General features: G+C 36.4%; 1 protein-coding gene across 49 annotated transcripts in view; it reads right to left on the reverse strand.

Moving 5' to 3' along the window:
- Positions 1-27501, reverse strand: part of ESRRG (estrogen related receptor gamma) — a 392986-nt gene that overhangs the window by 37282 nt on the left and 328203 nt on the right. For all 49 annotated transcript variants that reach the window (XM_086878677.1, XM_086878688.1, XM_086878702.1 and 46 more), the window contains 2 exons: positions 15062-15172; positions 10668-10829 (listed from right to left, as the gene is read on the reverse strand). In XM_086878677.1, the coding sequence (XP_086734803.1) occupies positions 10668-10829; positions 15062-15172 (273 nt within the window). The remainder of the gene's footprint in view (positions 1-10667; positions 10830-15061; positions 15173-27501) is intronic.

Genomic DNA, 27501 nt, shown 5'->3' on the forward strand with positions numbered 1-27501 from the left:
ATGTTCCTTGTCAACAGCCTCTTTTCTTGACTTTATCTCCTGTAATGCCACCTAAGCCTCTTGTCAGACACTGCCCTCTGTAGGTTTATGCTACAGAGGAAGCAGGAATAACCCTGCACAGCACATGCCCTGCTTGTCCCCACTCCTACCTGCACTGCCTGTCTGGGGCACCCTGTTTCCCAGTGGCCTCTTGATTACAGAGCCCATGGTGTGTTTCACATATGAGGATTATAGAACACAGAAAATTACTCATCACCACTGATGTGCCAGGCACAATCCTGCAATCTCCAAATTTGGGTTGAATACATTCAGCAAAGCATTCAGCACAACTCATTAATGGGGTCCAGAAAATATTCAAGTAACTCAAAACACAAAGAAACTCTTCAAAATTTACTCCTAAAATCTCACTGAATTAATATTATATGGAATTCACAATGCATTCTGCATTGTATCTTTATCTGAAGATTCACTGACACTAAGCAACCTGCTCCTGAATCCACCCAACAGTTAACTTTATCTCTGGGAAACTTCAAAGTAGTAAAGTGAAGAACGGATCACAGAGTAGAATGGCTTTCTACAAGAGACTGATATGGGGAAGGACTCTTAAATTCTTCTCACTGCAAGCAGAGTTAATTAATGAGAGACACAAGGGTCACAGAAAGTTTTATATGTTACCAGATATAGCTTGAATCATAGCAAGTTTGTAGTCTAATGCCTGTTCAGCAGGGCAGGCATGATGCTAAAGCACAGCCAGAAGAAATCTCTGTCTAGAAATACACCCTCTGCAGCCTGCCAGTGTCATGATATATTTATGCCAGAAGTGTAACTTCTTTGAACAAATGTATGAGCAGCAGTCATTATCTACTAAACTGTTCCCCCTTAATCTCTCCAACAGCTGGATGTACGAAAACTGCAGATTTGCCCCCGCCTCTTCTCCACCCTCACCACAACTCTTTGCTCCAGTGTTCTCAAGCATAACATGTCAGGACTTGCTAAGCGAGCTGACTCTACTCTGCAAGTGCCATTTCCATTGAACTTGGAGCCTTCTGCATCTGTAGCTGCATCTCATTTCAGTATTTGATTTCACCTCAGCTGTTAATGCAGCTGATTGAAACTGATGGTGCACAACAGAGCAGATGAAAACATCTTGGGGAGAAGGGTCAGAGCTGTGAAATTTCCACTCGTCTATAATATGTGCCTCAGGAGTTTAGTGTGGAAAATACCTTGGCCAGACCAACATATTCTCAGAGAACTTTCCAGAACATGTTTTCAAATGAAAGGCAAGTTGTGTGTTTTCTTGCATGAAGAATCACCAAAATATTTTAATACTGCCTGCTATGCAGTAGTAAACTTGGGGATGATGAACTAAAGTAACATGGAACACCAAGTCAAAAGTTACAGTTAAGTAACTGCTCCATCTAAGTAATTAAATATAGGGGCATCCAGTACCTGCATTCTTTGGATTCTCTGTTTCTTGGGATTCTTTCTGTACACACATACATGCCTATATATTTATAAGTGTATGCATAAATTGAGCATTGCCCAAAAAAAAATCTTACTACCAATGAAGGCATAAGTTCATAAAGCCCTTGTATGATCCAGCTGCTGCAGCAGGCAATTACTGCAGACTCATTTTCTAAAAACTGCTGATTCTTGTATCAGGCTGGACTGAGCCCTGCCATTACAACCCAGGTGCTCCCCTGTTATCCATACACTATATATAACCAGACCCAGGTCACCATGTGCCCTGCCAGAAACGTGCTGACTGGCTAAGGGGGCATTGCAATTCAGGTAATTAATCCTATTCTAATGTAGGTTAAGCAGGTGTGAAGCTGAACTTATCCAGAGAGAAAGTAGAGGCGTTCTTAGAATTAGAGTATTTAACTGGTCTCAGCTGACTTTAGGAAACTAGACCATCCTGTGTCTCTGACCCAGTCATACAGGTGGAGACCTGTCTGCTCTAAATCCAACCTAAGCAACTGGCTCTTTCCCTCCTCCCATCCTGGATTTACAGTGTCAACATGTATGACTGAGAAGGTGCTCTTTTCTTCCCCACCCAGAACAAAGTAAATATATTTTTGTTGGAAGCTTAGTTAGATAAGTATGTATAGATAAGTAAATGCTTAGTTTAAAATGACCTACCATAAGAGGGCTATGTTGCTCCAAGTTTATTTCTGCATTGCTAGTGTCTGCTATGATCCTTTCAGAGGCCAACTTAAATGACATATAAAATTGATCATCTTATCTCCAACAAAGCTTTCAGGAATTTTCAAACTGAAAAAAAACCAGTTTTGAGGTTCTTTAAACTGTGAATCTGGCTGAAATGAACCTTTATTTTTCTAGAGGAAAGGAGTCCTGTAAATACAGAAGTGATACTTAGTGAACATGAATGACAGGCTCAGTTCTGCTGCATTTGCTGCTTCTGCAAATTCCTCACTTAAGGAATAATGTCAAGATTTGTTCCAACTTTCTTTCTACGTTTCTGAGCAAGGCATCTTCCTGTCTTGCAACCACACACTACTTGTAAGAAGCTGGCCATCCTTGAGGTATGAACTGTACAATTTGGGGAAGTTTGGGATGGAACACCCCCTCAAAGACTATTTCAGAAGTTTCAATTTTTTCATACAATGTGCTTTTAACCAATGGTATTTTAATAAAGTTGAGCTAAATTATGGGGGGTGGTGATGGAATGATGGAATAGTCACATGGCTGAAAATCTAATGTGCCCAGCTATCTTGGGTATGGCACTCCAGATGCTTGTTCCACTTGCAAAAGGCCATTATTATTGAAGCCTCACATCCAGCTTGCTTCCAAGGAAAAAAAAAAAAAAAGAACGGAGATTACAGTAAAATTAAAAAGGTTAAGATACATTTAGACCTCTTACCCTCTGGTAATAAGATTAATTCCTTGTTGGCTTAGAAGAAGGAAAACTGCTACTGAGTCATCTGCAATTTACACAGACCTAATCTAGTAAACCCATTTGTCACACAAGAAGTGGGTACAAAGGTGAGTATTGTTGTCCCCTAAGTGGAAATACTTGCTTAAACCTCAATTCTCCACAGTGCTGCAGAGTCCTGAGGTAGTGAGTACACACAGGGTACAAAGGAAACTCTCAGCTCCCACTGATACACTGACTACTGATGGGGATTTATCCCTTCAGGGCCAGATCCTTGAACAACAGAGGCTGGCACAGCACATTTGACTTGTACACCCATGACAACTGATCCTACCGAAGGCTCCTGGTCTGTCTCTATAGATTAACTGAGCAAACCACCATCTGCATTTCTTTTTAATTTTTGCTGTAGTCTCTGACCACAAAACAAGCCCAAACTGTTTCCTGCAGTTTTAGCTTGCATATTTGTACACCCCCCTCAAAAATATTCAGATCTACTAATGGAACAGAATAATATTTTTCTCATTCTTTTCCCCTCTCTTTTATTCCATTTTAGCAGTATATCTGAACACTTGCAAATATGAAGGGGAGCATTTTCAGCCTCCTGCTACTTCAGTCATGCAACATCTGTGAGCATACAACATCTCTAACTCAGTCTACAAGTCACCCAGTGTAATATAACACTCTTGATTTTGCTGGAAGAATAATAGCAAATGGCTGCTACATCTTTTTGTACTTCTGCATTTAAGACTCAGAAACTAGCCATTTTTGTTTATAGAAAGAAAATGAAAAGCACTGGCATTCATTACTGTTGATTTGCTCTCTTTTTATTAATCATTTCTTATTTTTAAAAGGCCACAGGAGTGAACAACATAATGCAGTGGTAGGAAGATATTTACCAATTTAGCACCTCATTATAAAACTACTCAGAAACCTCTTTGTCTCTTGTTTAACATAATAATTATTAGTGGCAACAAAAGTGGGTCCCACACTTGCACCATGATTAGCAAGTGATGAATTTGGGTTGAATATATTGCCTTTTGCTAAGTAAACCTTACTATATCCCAAATCCTCAGTCTAAAAAACATCTAATTTAAAGAAAATAATTTATACTCCTGTCTAAATGCATGTTTCCAAATTAACCAGTGATATTCTATAGAAAACAGCCTCTTTTATGCTTGAAGTCTCCAGCTGCCACACAATTTATATCTCTTTCCTCCTCTCTTTGTTTTTCAGCCATTTTCCCTGAATGTCAAAGTCAATTTAGTGCATTTCACTTTGCTGAATAAATCAGAGGCGAAATCCTTGCTAAAAGTGAAAATTTGATTTGCTAAAAGGAGCTTAGGGCAACTATTAATCAATATATCCAGAGTGTCAAAGCTAAGGCCATGATAGACATGCATTCATTTGGAGATTGGTTGAGGCAGATAAAGGGGGACATTGGGAAAAAAAAAAGTGCAACAGCCAGACAGTGTAGTGTGAATGTTGGGGGCTTGGGTGGAGGGAGAGGACTGATGGAAAAAAGAAAAAAAAAAAAGGAACAAAGTAAGAAAAGCAGACAGTCATTCAGAAGGAAAAAAAACCCAAATACTTGTATATGAATAAAAGGTGAACTTAATAGAGGCATAAAGTCACTGTTTAATTCTGATCTCGAAAGGATTTTAAATATAGGATTTTTTTTCCTAAAAACCCCTACAATATTTAAAGATAAGAATTGAGCTGAGTTCTTTCTGTAACCTGTTAATTCTTTTTTTTGTACTTTATTATGCTTTTGGTAATGATTACTCTTGAACAAGCTTTTTCAATGAATAGGTACAGATTTTGAAGTCATAACTAGCAGGAGTTTCAGGTGCCTTTTTGAGTTTTACTGTGCATTTATTTTATACTCATGTATAATTTGCAGGTGATGAGATGTTTATATGTTTGAGGTTTTTTTCCCCTTAATTTAATGCAAGTAAAAAATGTCAGAAGCAACTAGCCTGGAAACTAAAGTTGTTTTTTTTTACCCCAGGACATCTATGCCTAGCATTATTAGAAACCTTCTCACCTCTCCAGTGCTGTCTCTCTGAGTTCTGAACTGGAACTAGCAGACACATCAAGAGTGTGTGCATCTCTAGCTGTACGCAAAGCCTACTACTCTTTTGTACCCAAATCTATTCAAATTTTGCCACTGACTTCAGCAACAGATTCATCAAGAATAGCCCAACACTGTATCTCAGCTGAGTATGTTAAAAATTTTTAAAAACCTGAACAGATCCATTGGTTACTACCTTTTGCGACACTACAGACCCCTGTTTTGTTTTGGAAATGCTAGGAGACTTGTGGACATGTTTATTCATGTATTATCCTACCTCTTCCTCCCTGCCTTGCAGGATCAGTTAAGTCTTCTCTGTGATACTCTTTTCAGAAGATGAAAAGCTGAAAACTGCCACTATTCCCAGCACTTCAAACACCAGGATAGATGAAGTTCTGGCATTTTAGGCACACTGTCGTCCCATTCTGTTTAGAGAAACCTGAATCAACATGGTGATCTAAACCCTGACCATGTTGGGTGGTCCATCCACGCTAATGCTCAAAAATAAAACTGGCAGCCAACTGCTGATTTCCCATATTGTACAATTCAGTGCCAGAGGGTCAAGGAAGTTATTAGTTTTTGAGAAACCTCTTGGCTGAAATCTCTACCCTCAAGGCTTAGGGAATGGCCTGCCTTAGATCACATGTCACACTAGTTGTGAATTCAAGAACGTTTCCCTTGCAGGAAGAGCAGGTCTGGTTTCTGTACTTAAAGCATGTTTGTAGAAAGAGTTAAAAGAAAGGCAGATACCAGGCTTTTGATAAAGTGTCCCAGTTAGCACTTTGAGAAAGGGCAGGATGTCCTGATTCCCCAGGAGGCTCAAGTTATTATTCCTGCCAACCTCTTAGCACCTCACAACTCATCCTCCATTCCATGTCACATGAGCAGTGAACACCACATTTACATGTCCAGCTCTCTGTGGAGGGACAGGCACCCTGTGATGGGGTGCTCTCAGAAGCTGCAGGGTTGTGTCTGAAATGGCCCTAAATCCAGCTAGCAGCACAAGGGACTAGGGAAGGCTGAGCACAAAAGAAGAATGTTACAGCAGCAGGCAGCACAGACACACAGGAATACACCTGTACCCCCTCACAGAGCTGAAATCTCTACAGGCTGCCCCAACAACAATCCACACAGGCTGATTGTGGTCAACTTTTTTTTGTACTTTTACCTACATGGGGTGGTATTTCTGAAACTCATGGTGAGAAAAGGGCATTTTGGAAATGACAACTCTGCAGCAAATCATGTTCTTGTTCAGTATAAGAACGTCAAACTATGCCCCGAGAGGTGCTTTGGAAAGGAAAGCTTAAATATTGTCCTCCACAAAGAATATGCTAGAACAACAATGTTTCATAAAACATTAACACTAAAATATTCAAAACATCCTTGCACTTGTTACATCAAAATCATGTCTCTTCTTTTTTTTTTTTTTGTAATACTTGTACCAATGACAGTATCAATTTCTAACTATTCCCTTCCTTGAACACTGTTATTTCTAACAAAACAGGGACTCAGCTGAAGACAAGCAGGCTTATTTTACTAAATAATATAACTAGTTATTTTTGATGTATTACTCTCATTTAATGTTTCCAAAAAAATTTTTCATCCTAAGTGCAAAAAGTTGATTTCTATGGTCTGGTTGATGTTTTTTTCACGCATGCAAATTTTGTAGAGAACATTTTGTCTTTAGCTTCCTGTTATTTCTTAAGAGCTTAATGTTTGCTGCCTCCATTTAATATGAAAGAAAGTTGCACGTTTTAGTGAATGTCAATGATAGAGTTACAAAAATTGCACCAAAAAGATTTTGGTGCTGTAAGTAGGTATCAGCAGAAAACAACCCTATATAGCGGAAGTTTAATTAATATAATGCAACCAATGAAATAGAAACTCTCCAAAATACAGTGTGAAGGATAGGAAACTCAACTACCAGAAAATACTGAATTAAGGAAGGATTCCTTATTTCAAAGACAAAACAAAACAAAACAAAAACAAAACAAAATAAATCTTGCAGGGTCTTCCTAATAAATTTACAATTTATTTAGGTCAGTTAATAGGAGTTTTGTCTCATCAGGCAGGAGATGAAGCAGAATCAACCTCTCTCCCTAAGCACCTTCAGTATTTTACTAACGAAGTTACAGTACATCAGAATATTTTAATCTGACACAAAGAACAACAATAGATCTGACTGCTGGCCTGATAATCTTCTTATCACACCCTGTGAAACCTAGCTCTAATATTTGACTGAGCCTCCATTACTCGGCAACACATTCTAAAAAGGCCAACAATGGAGAGAGAATGAAGTGGAGTGTGGAAGTACCTCCATATCTACATAAAAGAGATTAGAGGCGACAGCGTTCCATTTTACAGCTCAATCATATTGTGTTAGCATGCGCTTATCCGAGCGCGGATGAAATTGAAAGAGAAATAAAAAAGAGTCAGGCAGATAGGAACCATAAAAGCGAGGCATGAGCAATTTCCAAGGATATAAAAGGATGCTAATGGCGGGGCCCTGTCATTCTTAAAAAGGGCTATTAGGGCACCATCATCTGTTCTTGTGCCCTTACGCCTCTCTAACTAAAGTCAAGCATTTCCTAATGCCATTGTGATCTTTTTCTTCTTCAGATAAGACATGGTCATGTTTCATAACAACACACTTTCCATTTATTTGATTTATAAATGCAAGGAGACTAATTCTATTTACTGATAAAGGCTTTCCATATATATTTTTCTTTCAATATTTTCTTTTGTAGATGGTATAGACTTTTTGTTCAATAAAAGCAACTATTGAAATATTTCCAATACCACAAAAATACTAATGATTTTATGAAAGGACTTGAACTTTGTATAATTTGAAAACATTTTTTAGTCTCTGACTGAAATGGGAAACTGTTGGCCAGGGCAGAATGAATATTGTATTGTTACCTTTTTGTAGATAATCCTATTAAAAGACTTTTTTTCAGAAGAGCAAAAACATTGCTTTGGTTTCCTCCACAAAGACAAATTTTACATTGCAATGCTTTAGAGTTGAGATCTTCATTAGTTATTAAGCACCTGATATATAAAGGCCTTTAATTACACTGAACCTTAAGAAATCACTATAGTAAAGAAAGATTTGCTGATTGCTGCTTTGCTGTGCTAGGCACAAATTCACTACTAGTATAATTAATCGACTCTACAAGATTTACACCAAGGGTTTACCTGGTCTGCCAAGCTACAGTGAACTTTTATGCAATTTGTACCCCTTTCCTAATTTATCCTTTCCCCCATCCCGTTATGCTTCTGCCTACAGTAACATTAATTAGCTTCACAAACAGGCAAGCACCAATCAAGGCTCAGAAATTAGCTGAGAGTAGGCACTCCAAGTTCAGCCATACTCCAGTGTTCAAAACCAAGCTACAAAATCTCAACATATTTGCCCTTTAGCATGTCCAGCACCTTAGCATTTCGATTTTTGTGATCAAATGGCAGACAACAAGCACAGATTTTATCACTGTCCTCTGTTAACTGAAGGCTTATAACAAGATTGTCTTTATTTCCTACTTTTTTTTTAAATTCTCATTTGCAAATGAAATCAGGTAGGTACACTTACATAGGGTGGCTTTACCAATCTAAGGTTTGAGCTTTCTTTGTACTAAAATGCTGTCTCATGGCAGGTAAGTTCATCAAGTTGCTCAGATTTTAAATTTTCGGGATCAGTTTATGTCATCCAATACCTTTTCCACATTAACTGAAACAATCATTTTAAAGGCTGCTCAGTCTCATCCCCCTGCTCTTCCCATCCCTCCAGCTAAATCCAAACTACACAGCATACTCACAAATCAGCCTGACAAAAGTTCCCCTGCAACTGCTATGGAGCATGACTGACTTCTTTGAGAGCTACTCTATTTTGGTTAAGGTGATCTAGGTATCTTCCAAAGATGAAACTCAAACTCACCTACTTAACTCATTTTGACTTAATTTGGGGTGCTTTATTAGCAACCAGTGTAAGACAAAGTAGCTACTATAATATAGAGTGATGTTTAAATTAGTTTACAATTTGCTTGGGCTCATCTAGAACTGCTCTGAACAAAGCCATTCAGAAATGTCAGCTGTGTTCCTAACCACTGTAACAAATTGTTGCCTGAACGCTGCACACCTAATGACTTCAAATTAGCTGCACTGCGATATTGCCTGACAGTTCGTTACGACTGTTAGCAACATAGCCGGCGTATCATGACCAATAAATTGGTTTCAGTGTGGGCTGGGAAAGGGACTTCCATCAATTTGATTAAAGAAATTACTGTAGCATTCAAAGCATAAAGACAAACTAGTTTAAGGAGACAGAAATAAGTTAACTGTACCAGAAAAACATTGCTTGTGATACAAGAGCTTGTTTATATACCGTTTGCAGCAAAGTGAATGACTAAATTTCAGATGACTATTTTAGAGTCTGTAGGCTGTTGTCTTTCCTCTAAAGCGAAAAAAATAACCAAAACACTTCATAAAGGTACAAATTATTATTATTCTTTGATTGCAATTATATCTATAGTGTTTGTATTTATCCAAGATGACCCAGAAGAACTGGTTAGAACAAGGGAAAAGAAACCAAACAAACAGCATGAATATTTCTTTGCAATTTCTTTTGAAACCAGAAATAAAGTATCTTTAACTCTAATAAACAAACAACTGACTGGATTATTTATTCTACTATTAAGGTGTCCCAAAAATCACATCTAAAATGAGAATGACGTATTACTCTGAGGAATTAAAGGTTATCCACTCTCATGCTTAATAAGGCTCCACTATCAAAATTAGAAAACTAATGAGCTGATGAAAACACATCAACATGTTCACTCATCTGCTGGACAAGAAAAATACCTTAAGAAACAAGAGAAAAAGCTGACCTTTTTTTGTGTGACTTTACCATTTGTGAAAGGTGATAGACTGAGAACCCTGGAGACTTCTCTAAGTTTGTCTGCTAGCTCTCAAAGCAAGAACAAACACCTCAGCATTGGGTAGGGGCAAAAATACACCTGAAATGTTATCTGAAGGATTTGCTAATCTTCTGAGAAATTGCTTTTGATGACCCCCATTTTTCTTGCTAATAAGATTGCCAGTCAGCTTTCATAATATCAACGTATTTATGTGATTCAGACTGCAGTCCACTCTGTGCAGACCAAGGAAATACTAAATTGTAAGAAGAGACTCTTTGGGTCAGTTCAGGTCTTTGTACTGAACTGCTGGTACAATTCAGTTCTCACACTAGATCAGCCAATGAAGAGAATGATTCCTCTGTGCCTTGCCAAAATATAACCAAAGTTTTCACCTCCTTTGTCAGTAGTGCTGCGTGTCTGTAACGGAGGAGCCCTACTTACATTCAAATACTGCTGAATCAGATTACTACAGAGGAGAGAGCTTGTATGACTCTTCATGTCAGGCTAATGCTCTGGATAGCAAGGGCAGTTAATAAAAGGTAACGTGAAACAAAAGTAATTCCCCAAGCAGCATGCGAAACTTATTAACATGGTAAGACTCGCAGCAACAACACTACTTCTTCCAAGGTAAGATACATGATCATCTAAACTACGTTCTGTAGGAATATTCTTGAGCTTTACAAAAACTATGTGTTGTAGGGAGGGAAAAAATTAGTATTTTTTACCAGCACAGAATAACCCATGTGATGATTTCTGTACGTTATCTATTTGTAATAAATACTGAATGTACCTGGAATATGCTTAGCCCATCCAATGATCACCACCAGTTCTCTGTCTGCCAGGTCACAAAGAGTGGTAAGTGCTTTGATGTCACTGTCTGGAACAGTGGGGTCAGGCATAGCATAGATCTTCTCTGGTTCAGCCACCAGCAAATGGGAGACAATCTTGTTATCTGTAAAAATGGTCCAGAACATTACAAGATCACCAGTAGCATCATTCTACACTTTAAACAGATGGCTCAGATTTCAAAGTGCACAAAAATTTGTCTTAGGACGCTCAACCTGATTACACCTTATTGTAACTTCATGACCTCCTACAAGTGGTTACAGCACAAACAAATCTGATCCATTAACAGTGTTTATCAAGCCAGACATATATGTTCTTAAGATAATAAATTCAAGAGAACATAGAAATACATAATCCCCTTTCATTAATGGAGTACAGACTTTATTGAAAAAGATTAATGCATTAGAGCATATTTTGTACTGTTCAAATAGAAAAGTTTTGCCTTTATCTGATTACCTGCAACCCACCCTACCCCTTTAAGGCAGGGGTACTTTTGAGTGATAAAATACCACAGTCAATCACTGAAATCTGTAACTTCTGTCAGTTACCCCAACTACCATCCTTTACGTATAAACCAAGGCTAATGATCTCCTTCTCATTTCTAAACAGGAAAAGCCACTAAAATCAGGAAGAATAAAGAGTGTAAAATTATGCAAAATATTAAAGTATGCAAACTCTACCCCAGAAAACTGGTTTTGTGCAAAGAATGATACTTTATCATAGTCACACACTGCTTATTTTTATCTATATAGCATTTTCATTCACATGTTAAATATTTACTTTTTCATCCAGTTGACTTGTGACATCTATTTGGAATAATCAATTAAGTTATATGGAAAAATGCAGAGAGGAAAAAAAGAGAAGAGCCCACAAGATTTACAATACAGTGTTGCTATTCTGTAAGTAGGATAAACATAATAAGAGCACTATATCCGTGTGAAGGCACAATGGAAATATTTTATCTCTATACAGGAGCCTGATTTATTACACTGAGAAGGCAGAACTGAAAAACAGGAAAAGGACTAATTCATTAAGCCTCCTAATACAGGGTACATTACTATACTTCCCAATGTATTTACATTTTACTTTTCCTGGCAGGTACATTTTTTGACCTCAAATGCACCACCAGAATTTAAAGCCCAAATGATACCCTTTAGTGATTTTACATGAATTTGTTCCCGTCAGTGAGATAAAAATGTTATAAGGCTTGATATAAATGGGATTCCACTGTGAGAAGACACCAAGTGTTTTCTGAGTGCAGAGAATGATGTCAGAATTAGTATAATTTTACCCATTTACATGTAAGTCATGGGACAGACTACACTGTCCTCCTGCAATGGAAGCTGACTGCTTCCAGCAGTGTCAGAGAGGATCCTTACTAGTCCATGACATATTTCCATAAAATGCTCACTAGATTCAGATTTCTGATACTTTACTGCTCTTTAGTGACACACACTCCTTGACTCTGGTGTACTGTCTCTACAATTTTTACCTTATTCCAAATTTGCGTGTCAGAAGTTGTGATATATGTTAGTCTTTCATATAGTAAGTGCAAGAGTGAACTGGAAACCATCACATCAAACACAAATTGTTTTATTACAAGGGGGCATATTCATGCTTCATATGAACTATAGGAATTCTGCCAACTGATTAAGTTTTTGAACTCAATAGTCAACTGATTATCACACTGATTAATGAGGAATTCTAGTCTTATTTAGAAATGACAAATGGTAGTTTTAACTTATATTGGCAAACAGCCTTTGCATGTTTTTTTTTTAGTTTTTAAACAGTCTCTTCATAACCTATTCAATTTCACACAGAAAACACCTAAGTGAGAAAAAACTTCTTTCCAAATTCCAGTGTTTTTAATTGGTTAGGAAAATAGGATGAATTAATTAAGAGTTTCTTAACATCCAAACATATGCATGCAGCTGAAGACTTCTACTTTCTGGGTTTTTTAATGATAAATGAATGAAGAAGAACTCTCATCCTCAAGTTCTGGGATTTCTTCCCCTGCAGCAGAAGAAACGGCTGAAGAACCACTTTCATTAGTATATGAGGCTCCTCACCAATGGCATTCCATAGATGATTTAGGAATATTGTCTATTTTGATTCAGGATTTGCAGAATCTCAAATACCTCTTATTCTGCAGTCATAAAATCTATGGCCAGGCCACTAAATTCTATGGTGAAGGTGGAAAATACAACAGAGATCAGTAGTGTAGGAAAGATCCTCCAAACACCTGTTGTTTTACAGGGGGAAAAAGCTTCATGCATTAGCACAGAACATAGGAAAATTCTGAATGTACTCAGAAAACTCCATTGCTCAGGAAATTGAATAGCCATGAGCACTGTTTCTAGGTAAATCTTATTTAATGTTTCCCTAATTAGAATCAATAGAACCCAATTTTCATTGCTGTGCCTTTGTTATGCATAAACTATCAGTCAGGGTCCAGAAAACCTCCCAGGCTACTTCCACACAAAACCAATTCAACTGTTTCAAGTCTGGACACTTATCTGCCAGGATTTGAAAATTAAGTTTGAAAAATGTTTGTTACAAAATTGTTTGTACTTGAATAAGCTAAGGAAAATGGAGGGAGGCACTCAGATAATGAGTAATGATTTATGAGGAGGTTAGTTTATCTTAGACAACTGGAGCTTACAGAAATCGGTGTAGTTATCGCCTTATAGGTAATGTAATGCACCACGTTGCAATAATCTTGGGTTTACACAGAGATCCTTGTATTTCAGGACAACTGCATTAACCTCTGTTCATATCTTAAGGGTTTGGGCCTTTTGGGTTTGATTTTTTTTTTTTTTGTCTGTTTGGTCTTAGCTTTTTTTGGTATGTTAGGCTATCAACAATTCTACTCAATGACAATATCAAGTAAATGAAAAACTGACAATCTGTGCACCCAGGAAAACTAAACCTCTAATGAAATTAAGCATTAGAGTTTATTAAATTTTATTGTATTATCAGAAAGTTTTTATTATAATGTGCAAAATCTGCTTAGTGCAGCCCTAGATTGTATTTACAGAACAGTGGGACAGCTTATGGAGGCTGAGTAGAAGATGCCAGATTGGACAATTGAAGGAATATAATCAGCATAATGTTTTTTGGAAAGGCAAAAGGAAACTATGCCATATGTTCACTTAAGCCTTAATTTTATGTAAAACTGGCTGTTTTTTCTTTGACACAGCTAAAATGCCCTTTCACTTACAGTTCAAAGACTGTTTATTTGCTCTCCAGATCCCCATATGCTCAAACGTATTGTACACAGCACTGTCCCCTACTGGGGAACACCATCGGAAACAGATTCCATTTTCCATCCAGCCAGGTATTTTCAAGGGGCTAAAACTGACATGTGTGCTGTCAGAGGCTTAGGGGCAGAGGCAAATGGAGACAAAGAAGGAATCTGCCCTCCTTATTTCACTGGCTTATTTATCCATGTTACAAGCAAATTAACCTCCTCAGCAGGAGCAACTGGACATGTGTATTCCTATTTGAATTTGAAGAGTTTACAACTCTTGATACAGAGCCTGTGTGTCTTTGCAGGGTAATACATCAGCCTCTTGAACTACAGCTATAATGCTATTAAAATTTACTTCATGGAATTAGTACAGTCACTGCTTGAGTTTATATAAGCTGCAAAGCAAAACCCCTAACTATTTTTAGTTAATCGCAAAGAGGATGGAACTTGTATTTTAGCAGTGAGATGATCATCTCTTTCTCTCTTAATTTCAGCCTGGTGAGATAAATCAAGGACATTATTAAAACATAACAAAACAAAGAAAAAAATTAAAAAAAAAAAATCCATGAGGGCACTAGAGCCCAAACTACCACTTTCTGCTTTGTTATTAGTGTGGCATATTGCTGTTTTAATCTAATGTTAGGTAGTGTATTAATCTATAGGTATAAATTAATGAGGCTCTTAATGTATTTTCATTGGGAGGTTGAGCAGTCAAACTCATTTAGTTAGTGAAAACTACAAAAATCAGTTTCTTGTGAAATCTGAAAGTAGAAGCTTCAATGAGCTGATGATCACGGTATGAACCGTTTTATGTACCACTGAAAATAAAGATAACCTGTAAATGTAAAATTTGCACTGCATAAACCATGCTTTTATACACTTCCACCTGTAAAAACACTCTTTGTTCAACTCCACTTGAGAAAGATGAGCATATTTAAAACAAAACCTGTTAAAAGCCAAATCGATATAGTCTTCATTGTAATATTTTCTGACCAAACCCTTGTTCAATTCAGAAGGAGCTTAGCAAACAGGGCTGGGAGTCAATAGCCTGTACTGAGGGAGAAATGTTGTGTATGTGGTGTACTCACATGGCTTTTTTGCTGGCTGAACTAGCTGAGGGTTCAGGTATGGGCTGTTCTCTGCATCTATTCTGCGCTTGTACTTCTGGCGACCTCCACGTACTCGGTCTAGGCGCACACCTACATTTGGAAACACAAGCAAACATGTAATTAAATACATTATGAGCATGCCTTTCAGGTAATAATCTTCTATTTCCTGCCTTCCAATATTTATATTAAAAGCATATTTATTTCAAAAGATTAATTTTAGAAAGCATGGGAGATCAGTATTACAAGTATTTGCAAGCAGTTTAGAGTTTCACACATGCAAGACTAAGTATACAACATAATTTCCTGTTCATTTAAAACCATTCATTCATTTTTACATATTATTAAAAACAGCTAGCAAGTTTAGTTTCCATTTGAAAAAGGCTAATCTTAAGTCATCTTTGCCAGAAGCAGAATTTCAAAGCTGTAATAAACACCATGGATATAGAAGCATAACATTATGAGCAGAGAAGTACAGAGGATTAGAACTTTAGGAACAATGAGTCCTGTATACAGTTCAGATAGTCAAAATCAAATTAAGATGGATTAACATGGCCAGAGGATACAAAGTAAGTATCCCCAGTAAAATAAGAATATACATGTGGCTTAAAGACTGAAATTGTTCACGAGGATTTGAAAGAAATTGTACAGTTGTGCATTTAGATGTCATCAATGATGAATTAACGTTTGTATTCTACCTCCATACTGTTCATTCCTTAAATACAACATTCTGCTGGCTGATTTGTATGGATATATAGGAGTTTACCTTCCTGAAACAAGCTATAGCTGCTCTCACTGACAAAATGAAACGAGATGAAAGGGTGCAAAGACAATAGGTCTTACGAAACACAGAAATATTTTTATTTCTTTCTGAGTCTCCCAGGCAGATTTCCAGACAGCCCAGATGAATGTGACTAAAACCAAGTAGTAACATAACACGGAAGTTGAAGAACTTGGCACATATGCAGGACAACAGGACAAGTAATACCAAGTGCAAAATTTGTCCCTGATGACACAGATTTAACAACACAAGAACACAACGACACGTTAAGTATCAACGGCCCCTGAGAGCGATGTATTGAAGTGCAACTCACTTTCCCATTTTTCATTGTCCATTTTAGCTCTCCTCCCTCTATGTGTATTTTCTATTGCTATTATTGTGCCCCACTCTTCTACTTCCCACTCCTCTGATCTCTCCCTTACACACAGAATATCTCAAGAACTGGCTTCTGGACAGCAGGGGAAGCCACCACCAAAAAAGTTACAACTCATGTGCACAGCAAGAAGAACATAGCAGAGTTTATGTGCTGTCTCTGAACCTGCACTGCTAGCACAGACTAGTTACTGGGAAACATCTGGCAGCCCTCTTTTCTTCTCAAAATCCAAAAAGGATTAACTGGGCTTTGGTAAAGGAAAGCTGTTTTGACAATTAGCCAGAAATCCAAGTTCAACTTTTGTTGGGGTGGTATTAGGGTTTTTTTGCTTATATTTCCTGGGTTACTAACACAGGAAGGAGATGCTTGCTTTAAGGACACAACAAACACTTGCAACTGTAATTCAGTTGAGTTGTATACAACATTGTTCAATAGCTTTTGCCCATCAGGAAAGTAGCAGCTCATCAGCTCTACTTAACAGTGAAATTTCACCTGGTTTACTGCAGAAGACTGTGTATCAAACCCAGGAAGTACATTTCTCATTGTATGTCGCCAGTTGCATTTATAAGGATCACATGATTTGAATAGTAACACAAATGAACCACATACTCCAAGAGGTCATTGCATAATTATGAATGAGATCTTATTTATAGTAGTTACCTACGTAACTTGTGACTGATTTGTGGTCTAAGCCATTTGATAAAATTTTTGCTGATTTAATCATGGTTATTTTTGGTTTCATTTTTTTAAAGTTATACTTAGAAACCCAGGAACTACAAGACCATTTAAGAAACTATACCACAAACTTTTCCAGAACTAACAGTAGCTCACTGTTCTTAACAATTGAATTGGGAGTTTGAGCTACACCTGAAGCAAATGACATCCAGGACACTGGCATAAAAATAAACAGCAAAAGACCATGGTTTGAGAGTTGAATATTCAGAAGCAGGCAGAGGATTAGAACAAGCCACATGCAATATTGGTGGGATTATGAAAAAGACTGCCCAGCATTTGAAGAAAAATAGATAGAAAATGATTTCTGCATAATTCAGATGCCATCCTTCTTTCTGCTTGGGAACAGATTTCATAGTGATGAAAGATGGATAGCATCAGACAGAAGTATGTTTAATCAAAAAGTAATGGAACTGAAGCTTAAATTAAAATAATATAAATCTATCTAGATGAACATTATTTTTTCCTTCTTTTGCATTAGATGAGATACACATTCAAGCCATTCACATACTCTTTGGAAGGAAATACAAAAAAAATGTCATAATAGCAAAATTTGACTTAGATCCACACCCTCACCTAATATACGTCACCATATCTGTAAAAAAAGCTTTCTTTTAAAAAAAACCCAACTTCTGGATAACTGAGGAGCAACTGTATTGCACAGTTTAAACCTAAAATCTATAATAGAACTAATTCAAATTTGCATGTGAAAATAGTTTTGATAACATAACACCAACGGACTATAAATTAGAGCTTTATAACCCTTCCATTAAAACTGAGTTTACCATCATTTTGGCTCCCAATATTTCCTTTATCTGTAAGATATCCTATATCTATATTTTTCTGTAAGAAAGTAGATACTTTGGATTTAATTTCTGATAATCTAACATACACTAAGTAGTATTTTACTTCCCAAGGGAAGTATAGAAGTAAACACAGTGTAAGACACTGCTTAACAAGCTCTACCCATCTGACATTCCATAAAAACTTTGGAGTTTGGCAGGTAGCAAACTGAAATCCAGAGATTCCAGTGTATATGCACACATATTCCTCTGTAACTCCTATAGTTTATATGAGAGAATTCACTACATAAAGGTTTATTTATCAAGACAGTAGCTCTCAAGACAGTAGCAACAGATGCCTCCTTTGTTACAATAACAGGGAAGAAATAAGAATAATTTTGTCCACAAAAAAATCTTCATTTGGGGCAGGAAGAGCTTTACATCAGTCACAGATGTAACTGTTTGAATCCCACACAGTCTGTATTTAGATTATTAAAGGGGATATTGTGGTATCTGGATAAATTGAGTAAATCTCTGCTTCAGCTCTGCAGTGCATTTTGGCTTCACAAAATCTTCAGTGTCTCCATTCACTCACCCAATCAGTCCTCAACCATGAAGTGAAAAGAAAGATACCCACTCCATCCATAAAAAATCATGTAGTATCTCCCAGTGATACTATTACACTGTACATATTATATTTACAGTTCTTCAGGCTCAGAAAATCTATTCATGTCACTGAACACAGCTCCACCACAGAGAAGGAAGTTGATTCTTCACATTTCCTAATGCTCATTTGGGAAGCCTTCAACAGAGAAATAACACCAAGAGCCCTAACGGGAAAAATAGGGATGACCACAGGGTAGAAATAGGAAGAACAGGCTTGTGACCAGTTAAGAGAGCAGTTACTTTCAGTGTTAAAGTGCAACATGCTCACTTTATATCCCAGGACAAGCACAACTCATGAACTCATTTCTTCAGGAGTGATAAGTAATCAGAGATTTACAAATCTCAGAAGATGAGGGTTGGGCTGTAGAGCCGCAATAAAGGAGAGATGGAAACGATGTAAATCAATGCAATAGCTACTTTTTAAAATAAAACAATTAAATGTACTGATACAAAGTAAGAATTTCTCCAGCTACTCTTGAGGGAATAAATGCTTTTATATAGTCACTATATAAGCTCCTACAAAAAAAGTTTACCTCCTGGTTCCTTACATAATCTTTGCATGATTTCTATCAAATGCTACACAACACACAACAAAATCACATTGGGCACTTTACACTAAGTGTGTCCACATAGCCTTGCACAGAAACAACTGAAGGCCAGAGCACATGAACTACCTATCAGGTTATTAAATTTAAGCAACACAGGCAAACCTGAACTCATTTTCTCTGTGTTTCCTCATCTGTTTCTCCCTTGCCAATCAACGTAATTATTATTCCTATTCTCTGGCCCTTTTCTCACATCTCATGCAGGCCTTGAAGACCTCATAGAGGACAGATACCCACTGTGACGATGCTACATAAACAAAAGGATTGCCCATACCCCAGTAGATTACTGATTTTGCAATTCAGGTCCTCAAGATGAAAATACTATTTAACCATGTCATCTAATTTTCCATAAAGATCCAAGCCATATTAAAACTGTATTATTTACTCCTTTTATCACACACCACTATTTACTCCTTTATCATCCATCTCTATTCTTCTTCTTCATCCCCTCCTTCTTACCTTGTCTACAAGCTTCCAGTGTTCATTTGTTCACTTGACCCATAAACATTCTTGTCCTTTCCACAGAGTTCTATACCCATAAGAAATTCTCAAGTTACACTGGAAGGCATTAGCCCAATCCTTCAAATCAAGTCCTACCAACACCAGGACTGCCTGTAAGAAATTTTTCACTACCTTTAATTAGGGAGCTTTTTATTTTGGGAAAAAAATATATATGCATATAATATACTTGATCAGTAAACAACACATTTGAAATCAGACTCAAATGTGCAATTTTGACTTCCTTCAGGAATTTCATATTCTACTCCCCCTAAATAACAGTCTCATGGCATGCTGATATATACTACATCAATGCCACTCTGGCAATTCCACCTCTAACACAGCATTTGGCATGTATGAAAAATATTCCTATCTCATTTTTTGAGATATGTAACTGGCTAACAGTGCATTCTCTACAGATGTCTGCAATATTCCCAGCATTGTCTTCAACACTGAGACAGGTAAAAATTAATACCCCCATAACTGCAGCTCTAGAGGTAAAAAAACCCCAGATTAACAGCAAAACTGGAAAGCACAGAAATAATTTTAATGGCAGGTTCCAACATGGTTCTCCTTTGGGATAATGTCTTGATAGAGTGTTCCAGTTCACTTGAACATACTGTGATTATTTCTAAGATTGCTGAGTAAACTTCAGTGAATACTATAAATTCTGTTTTGCTTTTATTTACATAAACCAGAAAAACTAGCTGATTTTTCCACCATGAACACAGACAGAATGTATTGAGATTTAAGAATGCACACTCATCTAAATACTCTTTATACACTTCAGCAACCTCTATAATTTGGGGTTAAAGTCCAGTGCATTAACCCTGCAGTCTGAAAGATTTGCAATGGAAAAAGTACTTTAAACCATGAAAGACCTCTCTCAATGCAGTAGAAACACACAGAAAAGCAACACAGCTGAAGAAGTAAGATGAGCTATCATTTTTTCTGGGTCTGCATACTTGTTTTATGTGCTGAATTACAAAGATGCCAAAAAGCTTCTGCAATCACTTGACAAAGTATTTGGATAATACCTTATGCAGGTAAAAATTCAGCTAGAGATGTAAAAGACGTGTCTGCTAGGCGGGTATCATTTTGAAAACAGAATCATAATTCATCAAAGAATTTATAAACTATGACTCACATTAAAGTTTTCCTGATCTATGGTTAACAATTACCAAGAGAAAGCTTTAGTATTTTGTCATCCTATAGCCATCTCCACAATTAAACACATTATTTAGAGTAGCATAGGAAGTCTAAAAATCATCCTTCTACTTTACATTCAGTTATTATCAGTAAGTATTTGTTAATGTGGGGTAAAATTGCCTGTTCTCGACAGGTGCCTATAAAACAATTAATTCATGAACTGACTCATATAACTGACTAAAAAGACACCAGTGTCTGTTACTTTAATATCTAACTTGATCTGGGACTAAAAGTTGTTTAATTTATCTGTTCCTCTGCAATGATTTGTGAAAAACAGTTTATTACTTAAAAACCGCAAATAACTGGGCTAATTAAAATACTTAGTGAATTGTTCCAGATTGAAAAATCAAAAGAGAAAAATACTGCTTTTGCAAAACAAGGGCTTCAAGCCAATACTTCAGATTTTGCTTATGTTTAATAGTAAACAAAGTTTCTAGGCAACCAAATGTATGCAGTATTTTGGAATTTCCATTTTTGTCCTGAGAGAAGGGGATGAGAAGGCTGGATTTTTGCAAAGGAACTGATAAACATATTTCTTAGGTTAAAGCTCAGTGGTTTGGTTTTTTTTTTGATTTGACGAAAGAACTGATAAATGCATTACTTACACAGCTCAGTACTCAACCTCTCTTGAAAGGAACATTAACTTTGCATGAACTAATCATCTACATGCTGAAATTTTGTGCACTGTCATTTATGCATTAAACCACAAAAGAACGTGAATAAAATCCCCTTCGTTTTCCCATGTAAATGAGACTTGGTGTAAATAAATTCTATTATTTCTTAGCCCAAGTGATTTCCCTTGAAGAATGGTCCATAAACAAAGATGTTCACATGAAGAAAATGTGGCATAAAATGTTTAAGAATCCTATTGTTCCTTTACATTTTTAAATGGCTCCATATGCATCCTAATCTGTGACACTCACAAATACAAATTAGGTCACACGCAACAGGTGACAAGTTTTAATTGAATGTCTTCTGTCTGCAATTCTGACAAAAGGTGAATGGAAATAAATGAGTCTGGCAAGACAGCCCTGAGCCTTACAATACCCAATACCTCATTATTTTTAAACAGCTATCTATAAACTGATGCTGACAAGCCTTGAACCTTTTATTTCTGTTCAAGAAGAGGTGAATGTGCAGGAAGAAAGAAGAAAATAAAAAAAGAAAAGAAAAACATGACAGCTACACTGTTGCATTAAACATGCAACACCCATTATCCAATGATTAGCTCTCAAATATTACAAAAGAATATCTTTTACACTTCACATAAGAACTTAGGAAAAAAAAATCTGTCTCTTTTTTGGAAGAGATACACTCTATGCACTCCATTACTAGTGCCTACATTTGATCTTTTCGGAGTTTTATACTACCAGATTTTCAGTGGAATTATGCTAGACTCTAAGATGATTTTAGAAGAGACTGAAATTAGGCCAGTAAACACAGGTTATCCAGCTTCCACTTCTTTTCCTTCCCTTTTCCAAAGTGAGGAAGAGCCTGTGTTGCAGCAAAATGTGCATATTTGTAAGTCACAGAGGAAAAGGAATGTAGAACGAAGGCTGAATATACATAAAGCCCTGGTGTTTCTGAAATGAAGCAGTTACCATTACATAATACTTCTCTTCCCATCACCTGGATTACTAATATACTAATTACTAGGAAGCAGTGTAAAATACTGCAACAGCTTCTATGAATAACACAGAAAATACTGTTGCTAATTGCAACATTAAATTTCATGTCAATGTGCTTATATATCATAACCATCCTATACGAGAGTATATGCCTTATTTTTTTAATTATGCATACAATGTCCTGGGACAGGGTATAAGAATAAATAAAGGCAATCTATCACTAACTAAATACCACAGTTCTAACCTTAATTTATTTAAATATAATTACGGAAGATGCTATCTTGTTTCAGAGTTCAAATTACAACCAATTTAATGAAGTGGAGCTTGCTGGGCTGTAAAGTCATTACTGCATCAATACACTTGTAACCATTACTTTAAAGGTGACAAGCCCAGACTGGGAAAGGCAGCTTGGCTGATGATCCAAGGAGAGGCACAGAACATTAGGAGACAGAAAGGTCAAAAAGTAAGTTTGAGCAAGGCAATGCCAATGCCTGAAGGTCAAAAGCAGGCCTTTATTCTAGATCACATCAGTAGATCTTATAAAGAATTCAGGAGCTATGCTGGTGACAACTCTAATAGAAAAGAAGTCTAACTGAAGTTCTGGACCATTTGCTGGCAACTCTCAAGAGAGAAGGGAAGATTGAAATGAAATGCGTTGCAATAATCGGACTGTGAAGTACCAGCAGCATGAACAAGATCTCAATACCCTTTTCAGATACAATAATGAGCAGTTTCACAATATTTCAGTTAGTGACTTGCAGGATGTGGGATTCTGGAATTAATCTGAGATACAGAAATCACAGGAAAGTTCTTAATAGTATGAATCGAAACAGTTGTACAAAATAGTATCAGTTCTACTGGGACCAAGAAATATCCTGCTTAGAATTTGGATTTCTACCTACAGGAACTAATTTCATAATGCTGGACCAGAACCAGAGAAAACTAAAGGATGGCTCATCATACTAGAGCTTTAAAACAGATGCAAAATTCACTGAAACATTAAGTTTTTTACCCTAACAAATATGATCCCTAACTTTGGAGGTTCTTTCTGTTCTATTAGACTTCCTCCCCCCACCACCCCACCCTTAGGGACAAAACCTTTCTTGTCTTCCTCAAGGAACAGCCATTCTGTGATGACCTGTACAAGAGTAAGACAAGCAAAATTTACTTTCCAGATTGCACTCATCTGGCAAATTAACTGAGACTTACTTTTACAGCTAAGGTGGTTTTATAATGCCACTTGAGCCTAAACTGGTCTCAGTGCAAATACATATTTTTGCACAGAATTCTGGATTTCTCCAAGGCTTATTCATGAAAACATCATTTTGACATTGTCTATTCTCTCAGTACACCCATAGCAACCCTATCTCTGGAATCTTTCTCATATTTATGCATTAAGCAATTATGAGCGATATTTTTTTGGTGAAATAGGGAAGCAATTCTTTCCTGCTTTTTCTATATTCTAAAGAGTAACATTTGAGTGTTGATTTATGGAATCAAGAGTAATGATTTATGGAACCACATCCATTTCATACTTGATCCTTCAGGCTTTCTCAAAAGGTATGGCAGAATTCTGAACTTCTGCATGCTATTTTATGGCCCTGCAGGATCTAGGGCACAACAGGAGAACAACTCAAGAGCCTTACATCATATCTCAGCTTCTTTGCAGCTAATGGATTATTAGAGGCATTAATTATATCTCATCATGATTTACAAGCATAAGTTTTTAAGTATCTTTTATCAATTTGACTTATATGAAAGACTGCAATGGAAACACTAAGAATGCTTCCTAAGTGGAAATGTAAAATACCTGAAGTAATTGAATGAGTACACACACCAGCCTGATGCTAAAAAAATAGGTACTTTTAAACCTATGCACAGACTTTATATGAAAATATGGGTTTTACTTGGAAAATGTGGTAGATATTCTCACATTTTGGCTTTCTGCAGCGATAATATGAGCATTTTGCCTTCTGTATTGTTATTCTGTTTGCACATGCTTTTCAAGACTAGATAGGAGTTACACAGCAGGGTTTCATTTGGAGTCCCAGAGTAATCTTGCAGTCCAACAACAAGATAATTCTAACCTCAAGATAAAAGATTTTATATTACTAGTTTCAGATGTCTTTGGCAAATGACAGGGCTTTTCTGTACTTTGCACTTCCTGTCCATGTACTGCAACTTTCTGTTTCTCACAATTCTGTCTGCTACAAGAGTAAAGTTCAACAGAGGCTTATATGGGTACACAGTTCAGATGGGCACATTTTATGACTGTCAGGTATCTGAAATTCCAGGTTTCTACTTCCTTTCTGATTTGTCTGAACAATTGCTTATTTTTAAAAGTACAGTCTTTGTCTGTTATTTAGGTAGGGGGGAAAAAAACAATGATCTGGGTTAATATGCTCAGACTGAAAGGCACTGACATAGCACAACACAGCACCTTCTTGTTCAGTGTTGCTTCTGTCTGAAAATCCTAATGTGGATCAAAAAATGTACGTTTTTTTGTTTCATTATTTGCAGTGTGTTAAAGTGATGACTGCTCAGCAACAAAAACATCAAAACGGAATGGCTAGAGGGGCATCAAATTGAGACATAACAGAGTAAAATAAAGAAAATTATGTAAAAAATATCAATGTAGTGGAATTGCTTCCTATTAGTACTGTAGCATTGCTTTTAAAGATGGAAACAAAAAAAAGGGAGAAATGTCCTCTGCATATATTATGGTTTCTGGCAGTAGCTGGTAAAAACTTTCCAAATGGCCTTGCCAGGAAGGGATTTTACAAATGGCCTTTAATGGAGGACCATGATCCCAGCCTCAGTACAAACATTTGCCCCAGCAGTTTCCAGAGTACTGAAACTAGGCCTTTTCCTTTGTTTGTATATAACATTTCCCCTGGTCTTCCATTAATACTGTCAAAGAATTGTGCATACATAAGAATCAGAAATGAAACTGAGCAGGAAACCACCAAAATTAATTGATCAAGTTCTATGCTAAGGTTAAGTGAGGAGCAAAGGAGGGAATAATTTTTTTAATTTATTCAATTGTACATGAGAAGGCTCCAGTCCTTCAATTGAATTATATGGATAGGTATATAAGAGTATATAAAACTATCAGATGTAATGGAACATGCAAGATTAAGAGATGCATACTATTTTGTTAATCTTCACTTTTTTCCTGTAATACAAAAAGGACTGAAATATTACTGTATATATATATATATATATACAGTATACATATATACATATATATATATATACATAAAGATAATATCTGGTGATATCAGCTAAAGTATGGAAATAACACAAGATTAATTTTTTTACAATTCCTTTAATGAGTGTATGTATTTGTGTTTCTCCTTCATAAAGTAATGGAAAAGAAAATGACACAAAAGGAGTTAACAGGTACAAAGTTCTGTGGCCATAAATTTTTTTTAAAAAATAAAAAATTAACTCTTCATTCTGAATTTTAAGTATTCTCCCAAACATGCTTAGCACTTCATTCATGCCCTGAGTGTGAGTGATTTATACCTTAACTCACATACCCTGCCAGCCTCACAACCTGACATTCTGCCTGACACATTGGGGTGACAGGTTACCCTGCTTCTGGCCTCTGAGTCCTGTCTCGAGGTACAGCTTGAGCAATTAATAGAAGGTTTATTAGTGATACCACTTCACTGATACTACTGCTAGAAGCTTTCCATACAGAAGCACATTGGTTAACCAGCATATCGACAGCTCCTCAGTGGTTAGCAACAGGAACCCATCAGAGCCTATGCAGAAAATCCCAGCTGAAAAATGTACTCAGGATTTCCCAGACTTTTTGATTGCCTCTAATCTTACAAACAATTAATAGTATGAGGTAAATTGATTTCACTTCAATAAAACACAATGAATTTTTAAACAATTAGATGATATAGTCTTATTATAAAGTGCCCCTGCTCTAAAACAGAAACAGTGACAATTTTCTTCTAATCTCATAGGTAACACTGGGCCTTTGGGAAATGGGTTAATAAATTCTAGTTTTCTAAACCAGGCAGACTGAATTACTGTAAACTTCCCCCATTACACTTATAGTAGATGTCTATCAAATTGCTTATGAGAACAAATTTATGGAAAATATCCACGAGTAATGCTTTGTTCTTATTAAAATACATGAATATGTATGCAATTTTAGCCAGCCTAAATGAACAAAACAAAAGAGAAAAAAGGTCAACAATTTTTGTCACAAGAATTATTCTTTTACACAAAATGCAATTCCTCCCTATTAAAAATGCCCTTATATAAAAGATGCTTGTCCGAGGAGAATACTTTTCTTTAAATTGTAATGGCAATTGCTATGAAGAAAACCCATACAAATTGCAAGGGTATGTTAATACAAGTAATTGGGCGACATAATTACATGAGCATTATTTAAAAGAGGAAATAAAGCATAAAATTTCCTCATAAATTATTTTTACACAGAATTTTAACAGATGCAGAATTTTTTTAAAAAAATTAAAATAGTTCTAAGTCAGTAATTCCTGACAAACACAGTCTATTTAAATTGATATGTACCTACCCTCCTTCTGAACACAGATGTTGATGGGAATATTCACCATGAGCAATGCTAAACACACACATTTTTTTTTATATATTATAAAGAATATTTACCAAACAGGAAACCAAGGTCTTCTCACTCAATGCACTGCAGATCTATTATAACTCTACTGAAGTCTGCACATTTCTCCAGAGCTACTTCTAAGAGTGAGAACAACGAAGAGTTTACTCCCATTGAATTTGTATTGTTTTACAAACACTATGTTCCTTTCAAAGTATTCTGCTTTATGTCCCAAAGTTCTCTTCCTTCCATTAAAACACATACAGTGGACTCTTTCATTCTTTCTTTTTAGTTTTAAACATATCACTATACATTCCTACGGAACGTGACACCCAATTTAAAAGACATTAAAACTCAAGAGTAGAATCTACTGAGTAAAAAGATGACAGGCTATGTATAAAATAACTTAATGAAACAAACCCACAAATAAAAACCTAGAAGAGTATTTCAAGATATTTATAACTACCACCCTCAAAATGAGCAAATGTGTTTAATATTCTTCCTAGAACAGGTTTTGAGTAACTCAACCAGAAAATGTGTGTACAACTTGT

Source organism: Cyanistes caeruleus, chromosome 2, assembly GCF_971803275.1.
Source record: "Cyanistes caeruleus chromosome 2, bCyaCae1.hap1.1, whole genome shotgun sequence".
Lineage (NCBI taxonomy): Eukaryota > Metazoa > Chordata > Aves > Passeriformes > Paridae > Cyanistes > Cyanistes caeruleus.